The sequence below is a fragment of the Athene cunicularia genome, assembly GCF_003259725.1.
Source record: "Athene cunicularia isolate RWA chromosome 5 unlocalized genomic scaffold, athCun1 chr5_part1, whole genome shotgun sequence".
Lineage (NCBI taxonomy): Eukaryota > Metazoa > Chordata > Aves > Strigiformes > Strigidae > Athene > Athene cunicularia.
Genome location: NW_020799101.1, coordinates 15,693,809 through 15,717,420, shown reverse-complemented (window position 1 = coordinate 15,717,420; position 23,612 = coordinate 15,693,809). Strand labels below are relative to the sequence as shown.

General features: G+C 40.1%; 1 protein-coding gene across 1 annotated transcript; it reads left to right on the top strand.

Moving 5' to 3' along the window:
- Positions 1-375: 375 nt before the first annotated feature.
- BDKRB1 (bradykinin receptor B1) lies at positions 376-1,461 on the top strand. The gene has a single exon (XM_026850060.1). It carries the CDS (start codon positions 376-378, stop codon positions 1,459-1,461), a length of 1,086 nt encoding a protein of 361 aa, XP_026705861.1.
- Positions 1,462-23,612: the final 22,151 nt, after the last annotated feature.

Here is a 23,612-nt window from a genome sequence, read left to right as displayed (position 1 = left end):
GTCCCACTACTCTCAGGGGGCTGGAATTTGGCTATGTCTGTTTCTGTCATCAGTCTGGAGCAGACATACAGAACTATTTACACTAAATTGGCACTTTCCTTCCTCTGTGTCACTTTAAACAATGGCAGCAAAGAGAGGAAATTTCTTAAGGTGAAGTTCCATCCTTGCCAGTGCTGGGAACATTACTCACCATTGCACATATGAAGCATCAAGCCTACAATAATCAGTGAGCACTAATATAGATTTACCAGTAGTTATATGTTTGTTACACCATTGATGGGAGACAACTTCTGGAATTTTATGCTTCTTTTTTGCAGTTCCTTTCGCTTATTTCAAAGACATCTCCTGCTCACTTCAGAATTAAAAAAAAAAAAAATGACTGAAACTCCTCTACTGAATGTTCCATCTTCAAACCTGAGTGAAAACATGAACAACTCGGCTATTTGCCTGGACTTGAATGACTGGTGGGAAATCGTGTACTATATAGTACCCAAGTACATTGACGCCATCTGTGTTATTGGAATGCTTGGAAATGTATTTGTTCTCTTCACTTATTCACTGCACAAGGGCCCCCTGAAGATAGCTGAAATCTACCTTATGAACCTAGCTGTTGCTGATCTTATCTTCCTCATGTGCCTTCCTTTCTGGGCAGAGAACATCAGGAATGAATTTAACTGGCCATTTGGCAATTTCCTTTGTCGCAGCACCAGCGCATCCATCATCCTAAACATGTACACGAGCATCTACTTGCTGGTGGCAGTCAGCACGGATCGCTATTTCACTTTTGTTCATACCTTGAACCACAGAGCGATACGGAGCAAAACTATGGCCAAAAGGATCTGCTTGCTCACCTGGTTCTTTGGCATCCTTCTCAGCATCCCAACCTTTATGTTTCGGACTGTGAAACATTTTCCTCTGTGGAATATTTCAGCATGCACTTTAGACTTCCCCACCCCATTGTGGATAACAGCTGAAAGCCTAGTATTCAACATAGTAGGCTTTGCACTGCCATCTACAGCAATCATCTTCCTTAATTTTTCTACTATTTGTTCCCTACAAAAAAACGCAAGAGAAAAAATTGCTCTCAGAACAAAGAGTTGCAAGGAGCACAAAGGCACAAAGGCTACCAGATTGATCTTTGCAGTGGTACTGATGTTTCTTTTGTGCTGGACTCCTTACCATTTTTTTGTATTCCTTGATATATTATATCAGATGGAAGTTATCAGAGGCTGCTTCTGGGGAGAACTGCTCAACTTTGGTGAGCAGTTTGGTTATACTCTGGCTACCACCAACAGTTGCATTAACCCTGTCATTTACGTCTTTGTGGGGAAATACTTCAGGCAAAAGGCTTTAGAAGTTTTTTCACAATTTATTCCCTGTGGATTTCCTTTGAGCTGGGTATCGTTCAGAGAAAAGTCTTCATATTTCAACATGCTTCCAGTCAGAAGTAATTTAACCTAATGGTTCTTGGTTCCATCTTCATTTTGATATTACAACTTATTTCAAATGGCATTAAAAATTAATATGAATTGCACTGATCTGGCATTCACAGACTAAGCTAATTATTTCTTAAAGTAAATCACCTGACTGTATTTTTCTTCACATTTGCCTTTCTTTTTTTGTTATCCATTCAAATGCATAACATGTGATACCAGAATTTTATACCAAATTATCTAACCTGTCTTATCAATTATCAGTGACTTGAAAGAAAAACTCTAATGATCAGAAGTCTGGTTTCTTTACAGAAAGCCATAAGCTGGCTAAAATTCTGTTGCATTTTAGCTGTGGTGACAACTACTATACCAACAATAACACTGTACATAAAATTATAACATGTATTAAAGAGCAAATATGAGCTTAACCTTCAGCTGATAGCTGTATTTAAGCAATTATAGAATAGGTCCAGTAATTTTTAACAACATTTTAAATTGTTTGCAATTTCATGGTAGCATGGAAAATTTGAATAATTTTTTGTGCATTTCAAATATATTCAGTGCATAAATATTGTACAAGACAATGTACCACAAAGAAAGTGTACGTAAACTGTAAAAAAAAAAAGCAAAGAAACCCAGTATTCTTCTCAAAATCTCACCCTTTTTTTTATCCAGTAAAGTGTTACACAATTGCTCATCAACTACATAAAGATTATTTTCAGGTTTTATATGTAAAAATATCAGTGATGGCCACTGATACGGTATTATTTTGTAATATCTTTCATCTGAGGCAAATCCTTAGATAAATATTTATATTTTTATGAATCAAAATGAATAAATTGCATAACGTCCCATTTTATATCGTAGTCTTGTTCTTTCTTATATTTTGTCTCTTGTTTCTTTGGGGAAGAACAAATATATAGTTCTGTGTTTAAAATAGAATATAAACTCTGGTAGTAGTAGTAGTAGTAACAGTAATAATAACAACATAACAATAATATACCAGAAAGGAAATAGAGAAGGAAACTTCTTTTCCACCACAGCCACACTGCAGAATAGACTGAAGACAAGTGAGATATCTGTTCCCATAACTATAAAAGTATGTGTACGTACAGGCATGGAAGAAGACAACAGGAGATATAGTGCAGCCTGTTCAGCCGGAAAGATACTGAGTAGAGAAAGGGGCATAAAAGCACATCATTTGTACAGCAGTTTATTTAATTAGTTATTATAAAGCCTGCTCAGTCCTGTGCTCAGTGTAACAGTGCTGCGTTTTCCACAGTTCTTTTTAGTGTTGCTGTTTTGAATATAGAATTAATCTCATTTAATTACAGAAATCTTCCTGTTCAATTTCATTGCAACAAGATTAATGTTAATTTTTAATGATTCCCCAAAACTTTTTGAAGCTGAACAGCGGAAGACTCCTGAAGAGTTAAAATTCCACCTTCCTGCAATGAAGGTTTAAGAATTAAAGGTGGATTAAGTGGTCAGGGAGGAGGAATCACTCATAGCTTTATTAGTTTCACTCTCTGTCACAGACTTTTTAAAAATAGATGTCAGGATTAGACATTAGCAGTAACAACAGCATGTAAAGGCCTCTGAATCATCTGAGATCAGAAAGTTAATTCCAGTCTACTGCAAACTGTTGCACACCACATTTATTTAATACATCCCCAGCTGAATCCTTAATTTAAAAAACCTTCCAAGCAGAGATGTTTTCTGGGGATAAAAAAGATGAAATAATGGAAAAAAAGTATATAAACAGAAGTGCCATTTTCCCACTATGCATGGGGACCTTAAAAGGGAAAAATATCTTGTCTTGTCTGACTAACACTTGTCCGTGTTATGCAATGTACACAAATAAAGGGAAAACATTCTTGAGCACTGGCATATTTAGAGTGTGAGCTAAGAGACTGAAAATCAGTCTGAAATCTGAAATTAATGGGAAGTCTCCCATTTGCTTCAATGGACAAGTGACAAGGGCTTTCATGGAAGTGTTGCTTCCATTTCACGTGTGCACAGCTGCCAGGAAAAGCATCTGTAGTTTAAATACTGCTTTAAACTACTGAACAGGTTTCTGCAAATCAATAGATTCACTCTTCAATATAAATGTACGTAAATTAAAGTATTTTGTATCCACAAAATAAAAATTGATCAGCTTCTCTCATTATTGATTGTGAGCTGTATTAATATAGAAAAATATAAAGAGTAAATGCAATTTACTCCACATCATGTGCAGAATTCTATATTTAATCGGAAATAATCCACTGCACATATACAAGGTGAAGAGTGAGAGACTAACAACACTTCAGCAGAAAAGGTTTCATGGATTGAAAGTTGAACATGACCCAGGAGTGCTATGCTGTTTCTGCCTGAAGGTGTATGTGACAGCAGGTAATGAACTTAAATTGTAGCAAAAGAGGCTCAGGATAAGCATTAATAAAAACCTGCTCTAGGTAAAGCTAGTGATAGTCTGGCTTGGAGAGAATCCAGCACCGCAGCAATGGAAGCCTCCGAGACCACTCTAGGCAGCTGTTGTTGGGGACAGTATGAGTGTATTCAGTTCAGCCCCAGCACAGGACAGGGAGTTTATTGATGTGCATCTCTCCACTGACTCTTCCTCCTGTGGTTAATAAATAAAGTTTCCTTTTATTTGCACTTCAGGGCTCTTCAGCTATCACCTATCAATCAATACTGAAATGTCAGCTCTGATAACCAGTCAACCAGTACTGCCAGACTCCACTGCCCATGGGTTGGTCTTTTGAACAAGCACCCTTTTTTACCTTCTCTCATGTAAATTCTCACATGCCCAATAAACATTGTGAAGTGTTAGTCACTAAAAACTGTGCTGCACTATCAATCTTTTATAGGCAAGATCCCAGCAGCCTAAGAGCTTGCCAGTATAATTTAACTAGTTCTCCTCACCCATCTACATTGAATTAGTATATTTCATATTTTAATAATAATTTATCTAGGGCATGGACTGTCTTTTTGTTATGTGTTCAGACCATGCGTAATGCCCAGCTCAGTCTTAGTTTACAACACAGCCCTGCTAGCACTAGTGCAATAAAGTGATATTTAAGATTCACTGAAAGCAATCCCAAGGAATAATACAGCCTGTGTTTGCATTTGCAGTATCAAAACATTTTGACAAGTTATTTCAATTTTACAAACTTTAACTGTAAAGGTAGGCAGTTCTTATAACAGATTCTGCCTTTAACAACAACAAAACCCAAAACCAAAATGCAAGCCAAAACCAGCTGATCCATTTCCAAAACTGAATCTAGAAGAAAAGACATTGATCACTAAAAATACAGAAACATTTTCAGAGATCTACAGCCACATGAGCTTCTAGCCTGCCAGGAGTCATCTTCCTGGGAAGAGAGTTTTTTTCTCATCCCTGTGAAAATCACACCAAATCAAGGAAAAATGTTGACTTAAATGGAAGAAAGCAGTCTGCATGCGGTACAGATGTGCTGGAGTTTTCAGCAGTCAGATCCCATTCTCACAGGGATGCTTAGACCCTCCACAGTTGCCTGTGACAGGGTTTCACAAGACACCTGGTCACAGAGCAACAGGACCTGCTCCACTGCCTGTGGGTGGCTGTAGGCCAAGGGCAGTGGATGTCAAGGCATCTGCTTCCTCATGATCCTAGTGAGCTTGTTGGTGCACTCCCAGCAGCAGGAAAGGAACAAGTGACAAAAGCTGTTCCGGATTACAGGACCAGAATCAGACTGAGGGAATGGGGCTGTGGGTGGAGATTCATGGTGAACAGAGAAATATCTGACTGTAGACTGGGAGTCAAGAAATAAAGGAAAAGGCTGAGAGGAGAGAAGAAAGCAACTACCAGTGTCTCTATCAGCCACTTCCCAATGCAGGAGTGTGTGGAGGAGCAGGGAGGTCACATTGACCAAAAGAAATCATTGAGGGAGGAGAGGAGACAGGAACTGGCTGCACCTGGAGACACAGCAGGAACCAGTGTGAGTGTGAAGGAGAAACAGCTGTGACAAGGAACTGGGAAAGAGCTGGGACCTCCTGGGCAAGGAGGCCAGAACAAAATGTAGAAAAGGGAAGAAGAGGCAGATGCCTCAGGATGGGACTTGTTCTCCTAAAAAAAAACCCAAACAAACAAACAAAAAAAGCACCAAACACTAAAAGAAATTTGAGTTTATAAAATCAAGCATACAAAGGCCAGGAAACGTTTGACCTAAGACTGTCCCTGAAATCTCAGTGTGGCCTCCTTTAGTGTATGAGTTGTAATACAGTCTTATATGACTAAGCCTTGAATTTCCAACATTGCAACTTAACCACTTATGATTTAGTTTGTTGCTCTGCCTTATGTGGGAGAAAAACACACTTACATAAACCAAACAGTACCCTCAAGGAACTAAATCATGAATCCTCCACATTAAATTAAAAAAAACAGTATTGATAATACACATCCTGCCTTGAACTTTACAGATAGAAATCTTTAAAACAACATATAATTAAACTGACAAATGTGCTGCAGTGAGATTATAACCTTATATAATCATTGTAATAATATATAACCTTATATAATCATTGTAATAATATATAATATAATAATTGATATCATATATAAATAATCATAACTGAAAAGATTAGAAGAAATTCTAAAGTAAGAGCAATTGGGAAGAATCTTGTCATCAGAACAAATGTAGGAAGGAACATCCCCCTTTCCCCGTAGCACAGTGGAATGCCTGGCAAACAGTAGACACTACCCCTGGTCACTGGAAAGAAGGGCTCAAAACAACTTCATCATAGAAGAGGAAGGAATGGCTTTGGGTCCATCAGGAGGGCAACAAGAGGGTAGAACTGGGGATTCAAAAAAATCCTACTCTGTCCTCTCAGGGCACACAAAGAATAGCTGGAAACACAGGTTCCCCAGCCTGGACCATGCAAGAGCAGTTGTGTTTGTTTGTTTGTTTGTTTGTTTGTTTGTTTTTTCTAAGGCTCAAAGACAAAATAAGCCCATCCGAAGAGCATGCCAACTTATTTTAGTTATTCTGGTGTTTTAGTGTTTTTTTTCTTTGAGTTTTCGTAGTTGCTGTTCGTTGCCAAGACTGCTATTTCACACATGACTGAGGGTAAAATCCTGAGTGTCTTTCCCAGCCTATTGCCCTAGATAAGGGACCTGCCACCTGCCCCTTTTTTCCCTAGCCTCAAACAATAGAGAGTCCTTGTAATTAGTATATTTCTTCCTGGTGGAGAACATCCCTTGACCCATTTAGTCACAGGTGTCATGTCCTATTTTAATTCTCCAGAACACACTGCGTTGCAAATACCCTTCACACTGACCAAGAGAAAATGTTAGCAAAGCTCTGCTCCAAAGGAAGAGTGAATACCTCTTTTCTTTACTTTTTTGTTATTGTTGAAAAACAGGGATGGTCTTGCTGGATGAGTTCGCTCTGCAGGTGCTCACAAAGAACCAGGATTTGACCCATGCTTGAGTTTCACCTTTATTATTAAGCATGGCTTGAACAGATCCAACTGCCTCTCAGGGTCAGTCATAGAATCACAGAATGGTTTGGGTTGGAAGAGTCTTTAAAGACCATCCAGTTCCACCCCCTTGCCATGGGCAGGGACACCTTCCACTAGACCAAGTTGCTCAAAGCCCCGTCCAACCTGGCCTGGAACACTTTCAGGGAGGGGTCAGCCACAGCTTCTCTGGGCAACCTGTGCCAGTGTTTCACCACCATCCTACCACTACAGTCCCTGATAAAGAGTGCCTCCCCATCTTTCCTGTAGCCCTCTTTAAATACTGGAAGGCTGCTATAAGGTCTTCCTGGAGCCTTCTCTTCTGCAGGCTGAACAACCCCAACTCTCTCAGCCTGTCCTCACAGGGAAGGTGCTCCAGCTCCCCAGTCATCTTTGTGATTCTCCTCCAATCCATGGGCAGCAATACATCATACTACCTCATGTGAAAGGTAAAAGGGGAGAAGCCTGTTTTAGCACTCTGCTTCTCAGTTTCTGGTAGGAGAACCTTGTCCCACACAACCTACTATGACCATGCTGTTGCCACAAATACAATAACTCTTGTGCCATCAAGCAGTGGTCATGAGTGGTTACTAAATGACATGACATAGTAAAAAAGGGATCAGTGAATTCAAAACTTCCTACTTTTAAAGCAAATGTGTGGCTGGTGGCAGAACATTCTGCAGGAAAACACCTTAGGAAGCAGAAAACCCTCTTTTGACAGCTTAATCTTGTGCACTGCAGGTTTGTTCCAACAAAATCTTCACTGCCTGATAGCGATATTTTCTTTCAGGAGCTGAGGCATATTCTCCATCATCACTCTAATCTACAGCTACAGCTGGGAGAGTTGTTCTCCTCTGGAAAGCAATTCACACACAAAAAAGTTCACATTTGGTTTATTTATGCATTGCTATTTATCTATTTCAACTCCTGCACACCAAATCTCCAGCCATACTTTAGGAATTAAATCAGCCACCACTATTTCCCACAGGAAGAGCTGGAATAAGTCTTATATCCATCATACAAAACTAACTCAACAGATAAACTGCAAGGTTCAAATCCTGAAAAACTTTTCAAGTTGTCCCAGCATCTTTTTGATGTGTAGCCAAATGTCCATGTCAGGTAGCTATGGAGTGAGAAGTGTTCATCAATCAGGACTGGGAGGAGGATAAGTAGAAATATTAAATCTGCAGCCTCAAGCACTCCTTATCTGAGTGACAGAACTGTTCTATGAATAACAGGCTAGAGGCCAAAACCTTGCCACATGTACATCACAGTAAATTGAAATTAGTGGGGCTATACCTATTTATACCAGACAAAAGGCTAGTTCTGAACAGAAATAGTGCCTACCATTACAACATTTTAAAGTTACTGTATTTTTTTCATTTAAAAGAATTGCATCAGTGTAAAGCAAGAGTCTGTCTCTATGTTTAAATTAAGCTCAGTTTTGAAAAGGATGGGTAAATTGCAAAAGAAAGCCAAGACTTGATACTAAATTTAATAAATAGAAAAGCAGCTAAGACATTTTCAAGAAGGAGAAAACCAAGAAAATTTGAAGATCAGGCTGCTTATTCTGCAAAATTTTAGTCAGTCTCAAGTACTGAGCCTCTGAGTGAGGCCTCTCGCCAAGAGTTAGCAATCTAACTCTTATCTGGTGGTTGTGTGTCAGCTTCCTGGCGTGGATGCCAGTAATTCATAAGGCAAATCACACAGAGCAAGAACACAAAATCTCTCTGACGTGGCAAGGGGTAGTGAGACAATGGCTGACAATGCATCTTATGGAAATTAACACCCTACAAATATCCTTATGTTTTAGGAATTATTGCTGATAAATAGTAAACTGATGGAATAGTCAAAATTATTTATGAGATGTTATGATGTTTAGCACAGTTTTGTCTCCTTCTGTCTTGCCTCAGATATTTGGATGTGATGGGTTGCAAAGCTCCACTGGGTCAGCTATATACAGTTCTGCAACTACGAAAATTGCCTTGTGTAGTGTCATCAGCTGTACATCCAGGCAAACTTCCTTCTTCCCAGTGTATGGGAGAAAAAGAATACTCTGCTTTGTTTTGCAGTTACTTCAGAACTGTTAAATAATACCTCATCACTTGCAGGCTATCACGGAAAAGGTTATCATTGCCCTATTAACAGAAGATGGAATTAATAATGGCAGAAGAATAATGCAACAAACTGAACTGCAGATATATAGGAATATATGTAGATTGCCATTTGTCAATGGTATCAAAACCCCTACAGCCATCTCATGACTTGATAATAGAGAGAAGCATATTCAAGCTAATGGGAAAATATCTATCAGAAGCAAGTTCCAGAAAAGAAAAAGTCTTTCTTTTATCAAAGGACTTCTAGGTGTGCAGACTACTGAAGCTTTGAATATCCTAAACTTCAAGGCAATTCTTTGTTAAATTGTCACTACAGTTGACGAATAAACATTGAGGTGCTCAGTGATGCATTAAAGACATACACTTTCCTTCCACACACAGCCTTGTTCACACCAAGATTTTGCATCTTTTCTTAGGCCTACCCAATACACACACTTTAGTAGCCCAAGGGGAGAGGACAGTGGTTTAACTACAGTCAGACAACTATCTACAACCACTGCCTCATCTCCCCGAAACCACAGAGCACCAGCTGTGACCCCAGCTATACCTACTCAGCCCTTTGCCTTTCTGCAGCAACTGGGTTAGCAGCACTCAGCTGACCCGAAGGCTTGCTTTCAGCAGTAAGGTTGTGGTCAAAAGAATTCCAATGACTAAGGCACAAGTGTGCTTTCTGAGAGATTCAGTTCTCATCTCTGCTACAGCTTTTTATTATTATTATTATTATTATTATTATTATTATTATTATTATTATTATTATTATTATTATTATTATTGGAGAAATCCTTCATTTCCAGAATTATTTCTAAAATAGCCTTTCTAAACTGGACATCTGGTTGCTCTGGTTTCCAGAGGCCTGTTGGGAACCAGCACCTTCCAGATGCCAGTAATTCACCTTACCGCTGAAGGCCTGCTGCATTCAGCTGCTTAGAAATCCCATTTGCCCTGAGGCTCAGTGGTGTCGGAAGGTCTCCAAGGAGCCTGCAAGAAACAGCATCAGGCAGACAAGGGAACCAAGTCCTCACTGTGGGGGCAGATGGGTTAGGCTGGTAGCTGGGGATCTAATTGCAGCCTTGTAGGCTGCTGTAAGCTCTACGTGCAGCCTAGGTTTTCTCTTAAAGGTACTGACAGTCACCGCAAAGATGACCCCTAGGCCAAACGGTATAGCCAAAAAGGTATTTTTGTTCTGAGGTTGCTGTGATCAGCCCCACAGATTGCAGGGTCACTGCCATCAATATGTTTTAGGTCACCATCAATAGAATAAGGCTTACAGATTTCACAGATGTCTTATGATACCTAAAAACAAAACAGGTACATGATATTCACATACTACAATAACAGAAGTTATCAAGTATTTAATCTAGACTACAAAAGCCAAAACTCTACCTATGGCTTACAGGTACAGTACTTGTCTTGCTGGTTGTTGAATCCTCAGAGGTGGCTGCATTGCTGTTGTCTTCCTTCCCATATACTGGATGGTTTGTATTCACTGGTAAAATATTAGCCAAATAAAAGAAGCATTCATATCTTTTACTGTGAAAATAACCATTTACTTGGAATAGCAGGACAAAAAACTCTTAGAATTAATTCTATCTCATCTCTCATGTTATGGCAAAAATCAAATATCTTTCAGGTACACTGCATGTTATCTAAATAAGAAGTCCTCTAAACAGCGTATGATGTCCGTGAGAAGCTACACAAAAGTACCACTGATTGATCACTTTAAAAGGAATAGTCCACGGAGAAAGCATGTAATCCAAGGGCATGGTTTCAGTAGAATAAAATTAGATGTGTGATGTTAGACCTTCGTTGTTCTTCCTGCCTTGCTCTGCTTCGCTTCCAGGCATTCTACACAACCCATCCTGTTTATTCAGATGAGCTGTGAAGGATCTGGAAGAGTTATTTTGGGATACTGTCCCAGACTTTTGGGATACTGATGTGAAACACAACTTCCTTCATGCATTGGATTCTTTGGTCTTTTTTTCAAATTCTAACTACTCAGACTAATATTAATGGAGTTACCTTGTTCCTTGATTTTAGTGAAACACTTCCTTTACTAGTTCAGTAGATCATTTTCTGATGTGTTGGACAATATTATATCCAGTTGTGCTGTGAGAGACGTATCTGAAGTCCCTGGTCACTGGTGGAGGTATAGCCCACATGAGTAGATAAAGGCAGACGATGCCCTTCAGCAGGGCTCCTCAGTCCAGCCCCACAGCCTCTCTCCTGCCCCATCATCAGCAGCACCATGCAGAACCATCCATGTTTAGCATGTACTGGCCCAGAGCAGGAGACCCCTGCAAGTCTGCAGTAAGGTGCTAATCTAGTAGCAGAGAACTGGAAGACAGGAACCAACAGTACAGTACAAATGTGATGGACTCATCAAACCATCTTCCTTTTAAGAAACACCATCTTCCTAGATGTCCAAAATATCTTATTTTTGTCACACAAGCCAGTTGGGAAATACCTTTTTTTGCCCAAGGTTATTGCTATATGAAGTGACATTTTCTGTACATCTTTCAGGAGCAAATAGGACAGCAAGAAACACTCAGTTTTCTGAACTGAGATGCACACAGTTCCTTGTATGTTCTTCTATAGTATGAGGAGAAAGACTAAAGAGCTCTGATGCTATTAGTACAACTAGAGTAAGGTTAGTAAGACTTACTGATCATTAATGATAAACTCATTCCATTGCACTATGTTACAGGAAAAATATCTATTTTGAGAAATATGAGTGTGTTATCAGAAGCTGTAAGAAAAAAACCAAAACGCAGTTCCTCTTAGAAAAAAAGCAATGAAATACAAGAAAGTCTTAGTCACTCTAACTGAAGACAGTTTTGTACTCATGAAAAAATTCTGGTGTGACAATTTTAAAATATAGATCATTTCTTACTGTCCCCTGCTGTAAGTTATTACTGAGTTATATGCTATACCTTAATCATGCACACTATAAAGAGTCAAATAATTGCTTTCCTTTTCCTAGACATTGTCTTATTCGTACAATTTTAAGTATTATTAATGTGAAGATTATTTCTGAAAGATACTTTTGAGTATTCAGCTTACCCAAGTTCAGTTCTATACTTCCTTAGGTGATAGAAAAAGCTATGGCATGAGAAAGACTTCACTGACACAGCAAGGAAATTAGACAACCAGCTCTATCCAGAAATAAAACAGCAGTAAATATACAGAACATATTAATGAAATTCTCTATCATAGGCAGCTACTACACATGTGGTCAAAAGATGTGTATCTTATAAATAAAGCACTTGGAAAGGTCATATTTGGTAATGTAGACAAAGGTGAAGGACAACATAATAGTTCAATGTTTGGGAAACGACGTGTGTCATGGAAGGGAAGGTTAAATGAGTCATGGCTTGGCTGTGAGAGCAAGGGGCCATTGGTAGTGGGCAAATCACTTCTGTCAATATGGGCTGCTCCATCTGACATTGGGTCAACAACTGCATGTCCTTGGTGAAAGAAGCCAAAGAAGTAAACAGCAGGAGTCAGAAAACTAGAGGAGCTGCCCTCTCTTGTCAGTCTAGGCACTGAGAGAGACATCAGAAAAAAGACTGTGCAGCCATAATTATATACAATCATGTAATCAGAAATCATCCTCACATCACAAACCCATCACGGGCAGTAAATGAAGGTAGGGCAGACAATGGAGGTTGTTGCATTTGCTTTCATTCTGCCATCTGACTTCTCAGTGTTATTTGCATTATTTTGCTATAGTTTCTGAATATATGTATAAATATGGAACTAAGTACCATATTTTTTAGTGTTTAATAATCCATTGCTTCTTCTAAAGGAAAATGGGGAGAAGCTACAGTGCTCTGCAATACAAATATTCTCTAATTCATGAGGACTGAAAAACATCAAATCACTGTTTGCAATATTCTAGGGCATTAACTCTTCCTCCCTCCACATATACATTACCATAAAACCACTAAATTTCTCTTCCAGTAAATTTGTTTCCAGTAACATCTAACGTAACTGACTGTCTGATACTGACTTATAGCAAGATTTATCTGTTTGATTAGAGTTGGTGAAATGTTTCTAGACAGGCGTTTTATTTGAAAAATATAGCCACTTTTTTTTCCTCCATAAAAATCTACAGAATGAACGTGCTTTATGTGTTTTAAATGTTCAGTATCTGAAATTATGCAGCAGATGATATATATTGGAGCATACTAAAGAATGGTTAACACTTTATTCTTGCTGTGGCAGTTTCAGCTGCTTATTTTCAGTATGGACAGCTATCCAAAACACCTAGTTTTATTTATCCTCTATCACCCAGGAAACTTTCAGACCCATTAAGAAGAGCCTTTTTGGCAGGAGCATGCTCCCACTGGAGTAATCAGGTCAGTTCTTTCAAACTGGCTTGTGAACAAAGTTTTGCTGCCAGAAATGTTGGGGGGTGGGGGAAGGAATATGGGAAAGAAAAGGTGGTTCTTTTGCTTTGCTGAAGACTGTGCTTTGCTGGTTTAGTAGCAGCCCCTGAAGGTGCTCTACCTCTGTGATTCAGCTGGACACTTCTGCTGGAACCTGGCCAGGTTTTTTCTGCTCCACCTTGTGGGAGGAACTTCTCTATCCCCACTGGGTCTGCAGACATGGAAATGAATTGAGAGTTTTTGCACCAGCGCTTACCAAGCTGGAGAAGACCTTCCCAAGAGACTAGTAAAAAAAGTGGCAAGCTGCACACACGGTGCTGCATTGTTTCCCAGAGCACCCTCCACCTAGTTCTACCAGCGGCTGCTATTCTGAGCTATTGACAGTGATTAGGGGTTTTGTTGAAATGCATCTCTCTTCATTCTCAAGGGAAGGCCATGTCTCATTCTGCTTGCTGCTATGTGCAGCTTACAGTGCTGTTTCCAAGTGTGTCTCAGAAAGACTAATGATGTTTACAGTGCTTCATACACATTTAGACACAATATTTTCATGATAATCACATCTAGAATTCACACCACCCCATTAGATGGCCTTCTCTGAGCAGAAAAAGAAATATCTGCTAGTGAAAATGATAAAGCAATATAGAGCTTCATGAATGGCTGATTTCTCTACACCTTTTTTAATTGCTGTTGCAATTGAGACAATTCCAGTTCATAATATATATAACGGAATTTCAAAATATATCACAGCAGGTCTCTGGTGATGAAGCATGGACCATTGCTGTAGAACCCTGTGCAAGGAGCACTGATTCATAGCAAATTTTGACCTCTGAACAGACAAGCTAGAGACATACTGTGCGCACTGCCACTGTGTGCATGCTCTCACTGGGAAGGCTATGGGAGCGGTGTCATGCCTCTCCCTCCTGCCCAGACCTCCTAAACATTGGCACTGCCCAGTGTAGCATGTGTTCACTGAATTAAAGGGTGTAACAAGGCCAAAATAACCTCCTTGTCCAATCCCAATTCTTTGCACACCTTCATATAAATCACAATACACACAGGCTAACACTGCAGAGTCTCTGCCAGCTTAGATTAGTCGCTGGTAGTATAACACACAATAATGCCATAGGACAAGCCAAGTCCCCAGCAACATATGCACTAATGAAACCATCACCAGAACTGCCTATCTCAGCAGAGAAACCACACCAGATTATATATGGAACACACCATTAGAGTTAATGCACCTGAAATAAAAATGAAGGAAAATTGCACATAAGCAGAAAAATGGAGGGACCAGAAATGGGATTCAGTATTGGCCAGATGAAGCTGAAACTCCCTGACCCATTCCAATCACTAAATTGCTTCACTCTCCTTGATGACATCTATTAGGGAAAAACACTGAAGCATCAGACAGCTCCCAGGATGACCTGCTTTGTTAGACAGTCCTTGTCAGAGAGGTCAACCAACCCGCTTGCTCACCCATCTCTCATTTGATTTGAAGGAGGATTGAAGGGCAAGACAAATTTCCCTGGAAGGTAATATTTGCAGTACAGAGGCAATTGTTGGTGATGGGTATAAGCATATCAAGGAATTACAACATGCATATTTTTCTTCAAGAGCAGATGAAAGCTCTTACTCCTCCATTTCTTGGCTACTGCAATTCCTTTCCAGTTACCAACAATTTTGGTTGCTTTAATTGTTCATATGACCTAGTAGCCAGGCAGTAAACACCTGCACTCCATCTCTGTCCTCTGTAAAACATCTGTATTGCCCTCTTTAACTCTCTCTCTACTTCCTGAGAAACTTCTGGCATTATTACTTAGGCCCCTAAATGCAGAGCAGAGCTCTGTTAAAACACAGAAATTAAAATTCAGAGCAGAAGCTTGTGGTTCAAAGCAAGGTGTGCTATCTCAAAGGTACCTGCTTACCAACCCTAGCCCTTTCAAAGGCACGATAGCACTTTTACCTATCACATACGGTCCAGTAAACACTTTAATATTTGTGGATGTCAAGAGTTCCTCACTATGCCTATTTCTTTTCGCAGATGCAAAAGTCAACATGATATTGCTATGTGCCAACAAGGTATTGTGCCACTGTGCTGAAATTCAAACAACTGGTGCAAGATGACTTGAATACATTCCAAGTAGCCAAGGATATTATTGCCTTCCTAAGGGTGAAGTGACAACGTTGTCAGCTCCTCAGAAAAGAGGAATATAATCAGCAACTTTTGAGCTGCCTCAGGGACAACATCAATATACCACAAACGAACCACAGAAGAAAGTCTGTCCTTTGTATATGTACATCTGAGGACTCAAGAGATGGGACAGAGGGAAGAAGAAAGAGTGAGTGCATGAGTGTACAGGAGAGAGGAGCTGGGGGATTGAGAACTACTAAGGATATATGCTAACTGACACGATAACAGGAAAGGATTAACGTCCTTCCTGCAGAAACATGTTCAGAAATAGTGTTGCCAAGCGAGGTAGGAAGGTCGTCAACAGCTGAAGAAGCTCCTAATTATACTTATACAGAATTTTGTCATAACCTAAACTGTTTTACATGACTTTTGCTAAGTGCATATTTTGTATGAGGCAAATACTTAAAATTGTTTAGTTTAAATATTTTCTCCCTCTTCACAGATAAAAGATGAAGAAAGCACACTGCCAAATGCAATGTTAGTAATCTTCTGAAATCTCAGCATCTTGCTTTATAAATATTCTGTAACCATAGGCAGATTGCTTCCAAGCAGTGTGTACCTAGGTTTAAAGTTTGCATGACAGTGCTTGACTACCCTCACAGTAAAAAAAAAAAAAAAAAAAAAAACCTTGCCTCTTGTTCTGTCACTGGGCACCACTGAGAAGAGTCTGGCTTTCTCGGCTTTCTCATCTTCATTACCTCCCGTTAGGTGTTTATGCATGTTGATAAGATCCCCCCTGAGACTTCTCTTCTCCAGGCTGAACAGTCCCAGCGCTCTCAGCTGTTTCTCATCTTATCAAACCTGTGCTGGACTAGCTCCAGTAAGTCCATACTTTCACTCCAGACCTGGACGCAGCATAGCAGATGTGGCTTTGCCAGCATTGAGAAGAAAGGACAGATCACTTCCCTTGACCCAATTTAAACAATCCTTATACATGTACTGGTCACAAATAGAGAAGAAAAAGTAAAAAATTAACTATAAATGGACAGTTATGGCATTGCAACAGGGGGGTGGAGAACCAACAGTTCTTAGATATTTTAGTTATCATACAAGAAACAACTTCAAGGCTGAGAAAGGCACACTACCCAACTAGAGTACAGTTTTTTGCTAAGGCATTCTCCTGGAACCTGGAAAACTGCGTTTAGGTCTCTATCTCAGATGAAACAGAAGACATGTAAACATGTTCCATGTCTAACCCAAGAGTTAGCAGGTAGAAGAGCCCCTTTCTTGGACTCTTCCACCCTGGTTTCTCTGGCTTTTTCCGGTGAGGGATGGTACACTGGGCTGTTCAGCTGCAGGACCCCTGGCCTGTGGCTCCCAGCAGAATTTAGGATCAAGATATCAACCCAAAAGTTTGGCTCTGCCGAGGGTTGTGTGATTCTGCCAGTTCACTGACAGATTTTCAGATGTCCATGGGATTTTTAACAACAGACATTTAGGGATCTATACAATTAGATAACAAAGCAGTATCAGAGATGGTGGTGCATATACATCAATGTCATAAACCTAAATGCCAAATTGTCTCTGTTGTTAATCTGTTCTCTAGCCATTTGTCATGGTTTAAGACCAGAGAAAAACTAAGTACCATGCAACTGCTCTCTCACTCCTTCCCCCTCAGGGCTGGGGAGGATAAAATAAAACAAAAGGCTTGGGAATTGAGATAAGGACAGAGAGGGATGTCTCACCCATTATAGTCATAGGCAAAAGACAGACTCATTAGAAGAAGAAAAAGAACATTGATTTAATTTGAACACCATGACCACCGACACTAATTTACTAATCAAACAGAGAAGGACAATGAGAAATCCAACCACATCGTAAAAACACCTTTACCCCTCCCCTCTCTTCTTCCCATGCTCAGCTTTGCTCCCAATTTCTCTAACTCCTCCTCCCAGCAGTGTGGGGAGGCAGGGAATGGGGGTTGAGGTCAGTTCATCACACATTTTCTCTGCTGCCCCTTCCTTCTCAGGAGGACTCTCTGCTCTGGCACACCTCCCCCACTTCTTCCTCCTTCCTTCCACTGATCTCGATGTTCTCATAGGTGTCCTTCCTATAACTCGTCCTCAAAGTGCCAACCTGCTCTCAGGTTCCCCTTCTTAAATACATTATTGCAGAGGTATGGTCACCATCACTAATTGGTCTGGCCTTGGCCATAGGTAGGTCCAACTTGAAGTCAGGGGAGCTTTGGAAAGGTTCTCACAGAAGCCACCTCTATAGCCTCCTCCCTCAGTACCGAAACCTTACCACACACAAACCCAAAACACCAGTACAGTTGCTTTGGTCTTGTTTGCCTTTTCCTCTCAACATAATAAATGCATAGCTTAATTAAGAAAACTGGAGCAGATCCTCAGGTGATGGCAAACAGCTTTGCTCGTCACTTAATTGGAAAGTGTTTTGCATGCTTTTGCAGGAGGTTTTGCTCACTTATAAGAAGACTGTTGGGTTGAGTGTCATGCCATTTTTAAAGTTCTCTTGGCAGAAGCACAAATTCCCTAAACAGCAGTGCAATATCACAAAAAAAAAGACAAAGCAATGTTCTCCATTTAATTCCTCCTCCAAGGAACAGTCTCCTACTGTCTCTGACTCTGGGCACTGCAAGATGTGAGCATGGAGGACTACAAGGCTACAGGGGCAGTCTCCAACACCATGGATCCTTTATCTGAAGCGAGGCTACTCTGGGTTTACAATTCTGTGAGGGTGCAGAAAATTAATCATATATCTTGGATATTAGCAGAAGAATTCTTGCTCCCTTGTCCTTTTGTATACTACATTTTCAATACATATTACCTTTGTTGCTTGGTTACTCTCAAACCTCCCAGTGCAGTTTTCAAAAATACATTTATTGCCTGCCCATGCAGTCTCAACTCAAAAGAAGCAATCAAGGAAGTAGTGCTTGGCAACACAGAGCTGGATGCTGTTTCAAACACCATGCAGAACTCACTAACCTGCTCATCACTCCCCAGGCCCTTAGATACCACATCTTCTATGTAAGAACAGTCTCATGGCAGAGTTGACTCTGTCCTGTCTAAAGCTGCCCCAGAATTATTCCAAAGTGTGTCTAACGATGAAAATCCACTAATGCCTCCCGAATTGCCAGTGTTGGCATGAATAGATACATGGTCCATGGAGTAGGAGCTCTGGAATTAAACATATGGTAATGACAGGACAACAGTAACAACTGACTTTCACTTCCATTTCCACTGTATGTTGCTGACAAGTCCTCTAAACAGAAACAGATCTGCAAATACATGTAAATGATTCCAAAATAATAATGTGTGCAAAACTCAGAGCTCCAAAAATGGACACAAAATATGAATTTACTTGGTGCGAAACTGCTCTCAACAAGCATTTTCACTCGGTCTGTGAGATGGAAGATAGTAGTAGCTATTTAACTGACTGACTTTCATGTGAATCAATGTTCTGGACCAGCATTCTTGCTAATTTTCACATCCACACAGCATTGTATAGATTGCAAGCCCTGATGTACATGCTCGGCCAGTACTTTTGGATGACCACAAGTTGAGTACTGGATTTATGTTTTAAGAGAGTTGGAAGCCTTTACAAGTGACTTAGAGGTCAAGGCACCATCTGGAATTGGGGATGAAAGCTGTTGTGTAAACACAGCCATCACCTCATCTCTGCAGCTGAAGGGAAATAAGAGAGGTCTCTTGGCTGGTGAAGACACATCTTTAATGCACTCACAAAGTGCAAGCTCATAAACAAAAAGGACTGATTTTCTGTGAGAAACATTTTACAGTAAAAAAGTGAAGCTTAGGCTTCTTTATTGTATACTTAGTCTTGACTCAAGTGGGAGTGATCATGGAGAGCAATAAGAAGTCTTACAGACAAAGAGCAATTCAGCCTGGAAAGAAAAAGTCTGCAAGGCAAAAAATCAAAAATTACAACAGGGGCTGTAACTAAAAAAGAGAATGTGGAAGTATGAAAACTACAACATTTTTCTATTAAGTCAGAGAGTGATGCACATTTTATGCTCAGGAGTTCTGAAACCAGCCAGGTCCAGATCCCTGGTGGCACAAACAGCATTTTTTCACTAGTGTGTTCTTCTAGTTTACATTCATTAAAAACTGTGAATGAACAGAAATACCTCATTTATAACTCATGGCATGTGGACACCCAGGACTCCTCTACTTTATATGCTTTGTCAGTGTAAATCAAAATCATGTCCTCTCAAGACTGTGTTCATAAATTTCATACCTCGGGCAGTCAAACTCCTTCCTGTTCTGTGGAGATGAACAGCAACCACTAAACCTGCACATACTCAGAACCTGGGGTTATTACAACTGTTTTTTCCAACGTTTTAGCACCTCTGACTCAGACAAGCAAGATCCAATTCCCTGCTCAGTCATAGATCTTGTCCGTGGCCTTGGCAAGAAAGTCATCTTCAACAATGGCTGTCACCGCCTGCCCCGGACCAGAGGGCTTGTAGTAGCATGTCTCCTGTCCTTCAGAGCCTGGGCACAGACACTCCCCATGGACTCCCATTGCTGCTACATGATGAAAGGCCTCCCTTGATGGGAGCTACAGACCCAGCACAGATCCACAGCCCTGAGAGTCATCCAAGGACTCAGCAGAGGCAAGTGTGACTGAGGAGCCTTTTGTGTTGGGTACAGCTGCAGCAGGGTAGAAGGGGACAAACTGGAGACCTACAGCCCTTCTCTGAGTCACAAGTGAAGACACAGATCACCAAGTGACAATGGCTTTGTTCAGCAGGTACCAAAAATCACTACTGACATCCATCCCCTCCTCCTTAGCTCTCTCACAAAAGCTCACAATCTCTCTCTGCTGTTTGCCCAGTCCCTGAGTAGAGACCAAACCCCCATGGCCTGCCAAAGGACCAGATTTCTGTCTCTGTTGGTTCTTCAGAAGCTGTGTCCTACTCCAGTTGACGAGATGCCTCAAAGGGAGCCATGGCTTGCTGCCTGGAACTATAAAACAAAGAGTACCTAGAAGACATCATCTAAGACAATTGTACAAAACCAGCAGAAATATTCTGCCCTGAAGAGCACAGATAGAAACCCTTTACCAAAGAAGTACCTGGATAAGTATGATTCATACCTCCACCCATCTATTAGGGAATCTGCTTCTCAGTGGCTGAGGAAATGTGCTTGCCTTGCTAGGAGCTGGCTGTAGTCATGCTCAACAGCTTCAAAAGGCAAGTAAGTACCCACACAGTGCTGGCAGGCAGGATGCTGGTTTTGGCTGGTGTGGTCCAGATTCTGGTGCAGCTGGCTGTCAAGGAGGCTCAGGTTGCTTTGGAGCTCAAACAGAAATGTCAGACCAGAGGCTGTGAGCAAACCTAAGAAAGCCAAGAAGTCTGACAGAATTTCAAAGACCATGGCTATCACTATCTGAGGTAGCTTTGCCTTTGTTGTCTCAAGAGGGAGGCAAGCTCTGGTGCTTGTGTAGTATGGGGTAAGGAGAAAAATAGTATTGTATTTTTCTAAAGGACTGCAGTGCTTTGAATTCTCACATTCTCTTACCCAGGCCAAAACTGTAAGCCACTCAACAGTGTAGTAAGAAGTGCCATAATGGTATGAAAAGTTTTTTATTATTGCCATATTATTTTATTTATAATAATAATAATAATACTGCACATTACTTAATAATTGATTTTTATTCATTATTTAGCTTGAGGGAAGCTGAAATGCAGAGCCATGAATAATTAAATCCTTCGAGCTCCTTAGACCCATTGCCACTATGGAGTGAAAGACTGCCCTATGACTGATGTTTCAGAGCTTCGTAGAAGTCTTTGTGTGAGCATGTGCACACACAGAAGTGCACAATGGGAAGGAACTTTTCCAACAAGCTGTCTGAAATTAGCGTGCACATGTGAACATCTGACACAGGCAGAGCTTCAGCCCAGCTAAGTTTTCTGTCTTGTCATGTCTGTATGGCCAAGAAACAGTTGCTGAGCAGCCTCTCCTGGTAGAAATGAATTACTGCTTTTCTAGAAGAATTAGGGTTCAAAGTGCTTGATTCCAGCTATAGTCACTGCAACAAAATTTTTCTCTATCATTTTGTCATGCTGCCAGTGAAAATCTGTATGGATTTACAAATACTCTCTAGCAAATCATCTGTTACGCTGAACGACTGCTAAGATCCAAGCGTATCTTTTCATAAAATCAAGTATCTGAGAAGATGAATCATCCTGCTGCTTTAAGCAGTTCATGACCTACAGTGTGTTACACTCCACACACTTCTGTGAATTTTAGCAGTTTGTATAGAATATGAAATCCCTTTTCAAACAAGCAGACGTTCTCCCTTATGAAAAACACTTAAGCATCTGTATTACTAACTTTGAGTTCTCTTTAATTGTTCTGCTGAATCTTATTATCACACAAGATTACTCACAGTCTAGCCTTGTGGACACTTAAAAGCTTGACTTTTTAACTATTTATTAATAATTACAACATATAAAATGCACTTTCTGTAACATGTGGTGTAGATAAAGCAAGTTAAGGCCAGCTCTATACCTATTTTAATGTTGAGTCTTTAACAGTCTCCACACTATCATCTGGGCTACTGGCAAAATCTGATGTTTATACCAATTAAACTAGTATCACAAGTGGCATAAAACCAGCACCGGTATCATCTCACCATTATTATTTATCTCAGTACATATGGAGATACAGGCAGAACAGAAAGCATTGTTTCAAGACGCTGACTATCAAGGTTTTTTCTGCAAAATTAATGTTGCAAAAAACAGAGAAAAGAGATCAGCTTTTGCAATAATTTTGTCAAGGCCAATGCACATATGGTAAATTAACACATTATGCATATGAGCAATGACTTAGTAAACATCACAATCAGAGAATAGCAAGATAATCAGAGTTCTTCCATTACTAAAAAAAAAAATAAAAATAAAAAAGAAAATAAATGGAAGAAAATTTAAGAGATTTCTTACTTCTGTTTTGGCTAGCAGAGAATGCAGCTTTGAGAGTGACTTTGATAAGCAAGTATCAAACTGTATTTCCAAAAGCAGTAACACGTCATACCTTAGTATGACAGATAGCAACACTTACAAGTGCTCACAGGCAGTCTGCTTACGGGTAGGTGAATTCTTTTTAATTCTTCTGGGAGAGTGAATGAAGAGGTAAATGTAACTGATCTTTGCAGAGGCCACAGTTTCCCATATAGTTCTGTCAGGGATTCTACTGGTTTGTCCTGACAGAGCCAGGCCTCTCCTCCACTCATTTTGTTCTTTCCTTTTTAGCTAAGTCGCGACAGCTGGGTCTGTAGATGTGTGATATACTGAATCAGGAAAGTGATCCAGATTAAAACCAGCAAACCATTAATTGCCCAGTTTCTGGTTTAATTCTTTATATATACACAAAGCCAGGTACTCTGGCACAGTTTAGAAGACAGAGAAAGAAACAGCTGGAGTAGTTGTTGGGAAGAGGGGTGAAGGACAGCCTAAGCCACTCAGTGACCAAAATGTAAATGCATACAACAAAAAGACAGTATAATTTCATAAGAAATACATAGACACAAGGTGTGATTTATTCTAAATAAAACCATGACTCTTGACTGTTTATCAGAGATTATATTTTTCTGGAGGTAACTGTTTTGTCATCAATTCCAAGTATTTCAATACCTCATTAATATCATTAACAGGTTTTTGTTACTATAGACACGAAGAACATGATTTATAGACATGAAGAACAACATTTGATCCTAGCAGAACAGCATCCCAACAGAACCATCATACTTGTCAACCTCCTTAAAAAAAACCCAAACTGTTTGTTCAATTACTGGGTAAAAGTGAACTGTAACATTTTCAAAATTAAGAACTGAAAAAAAACCATCCAGAGAAAGCACAAACTTGCTGTACAGTTGTTGTTTGGAGTACTGTCTTGGTTCAGCTAGGATAGGGTTAAGTTTCCCCAGAAGAGAGGGGGAAGGGATTTCCAGCTGGGTTATTCATACCATGCTGAACTCCTTTGTGGCTTTGGTTGAGGGAAGC

Bases quoted from the DNA above. Each gene is read 5' to 3' on its own strand.
- BDKRB1 (XM_026850060.1), top strand. From the start codon at position 376: ATGACTGAAACTCCTCTACTGAATGTTCCATCTTCAAACCTGAGTGAA.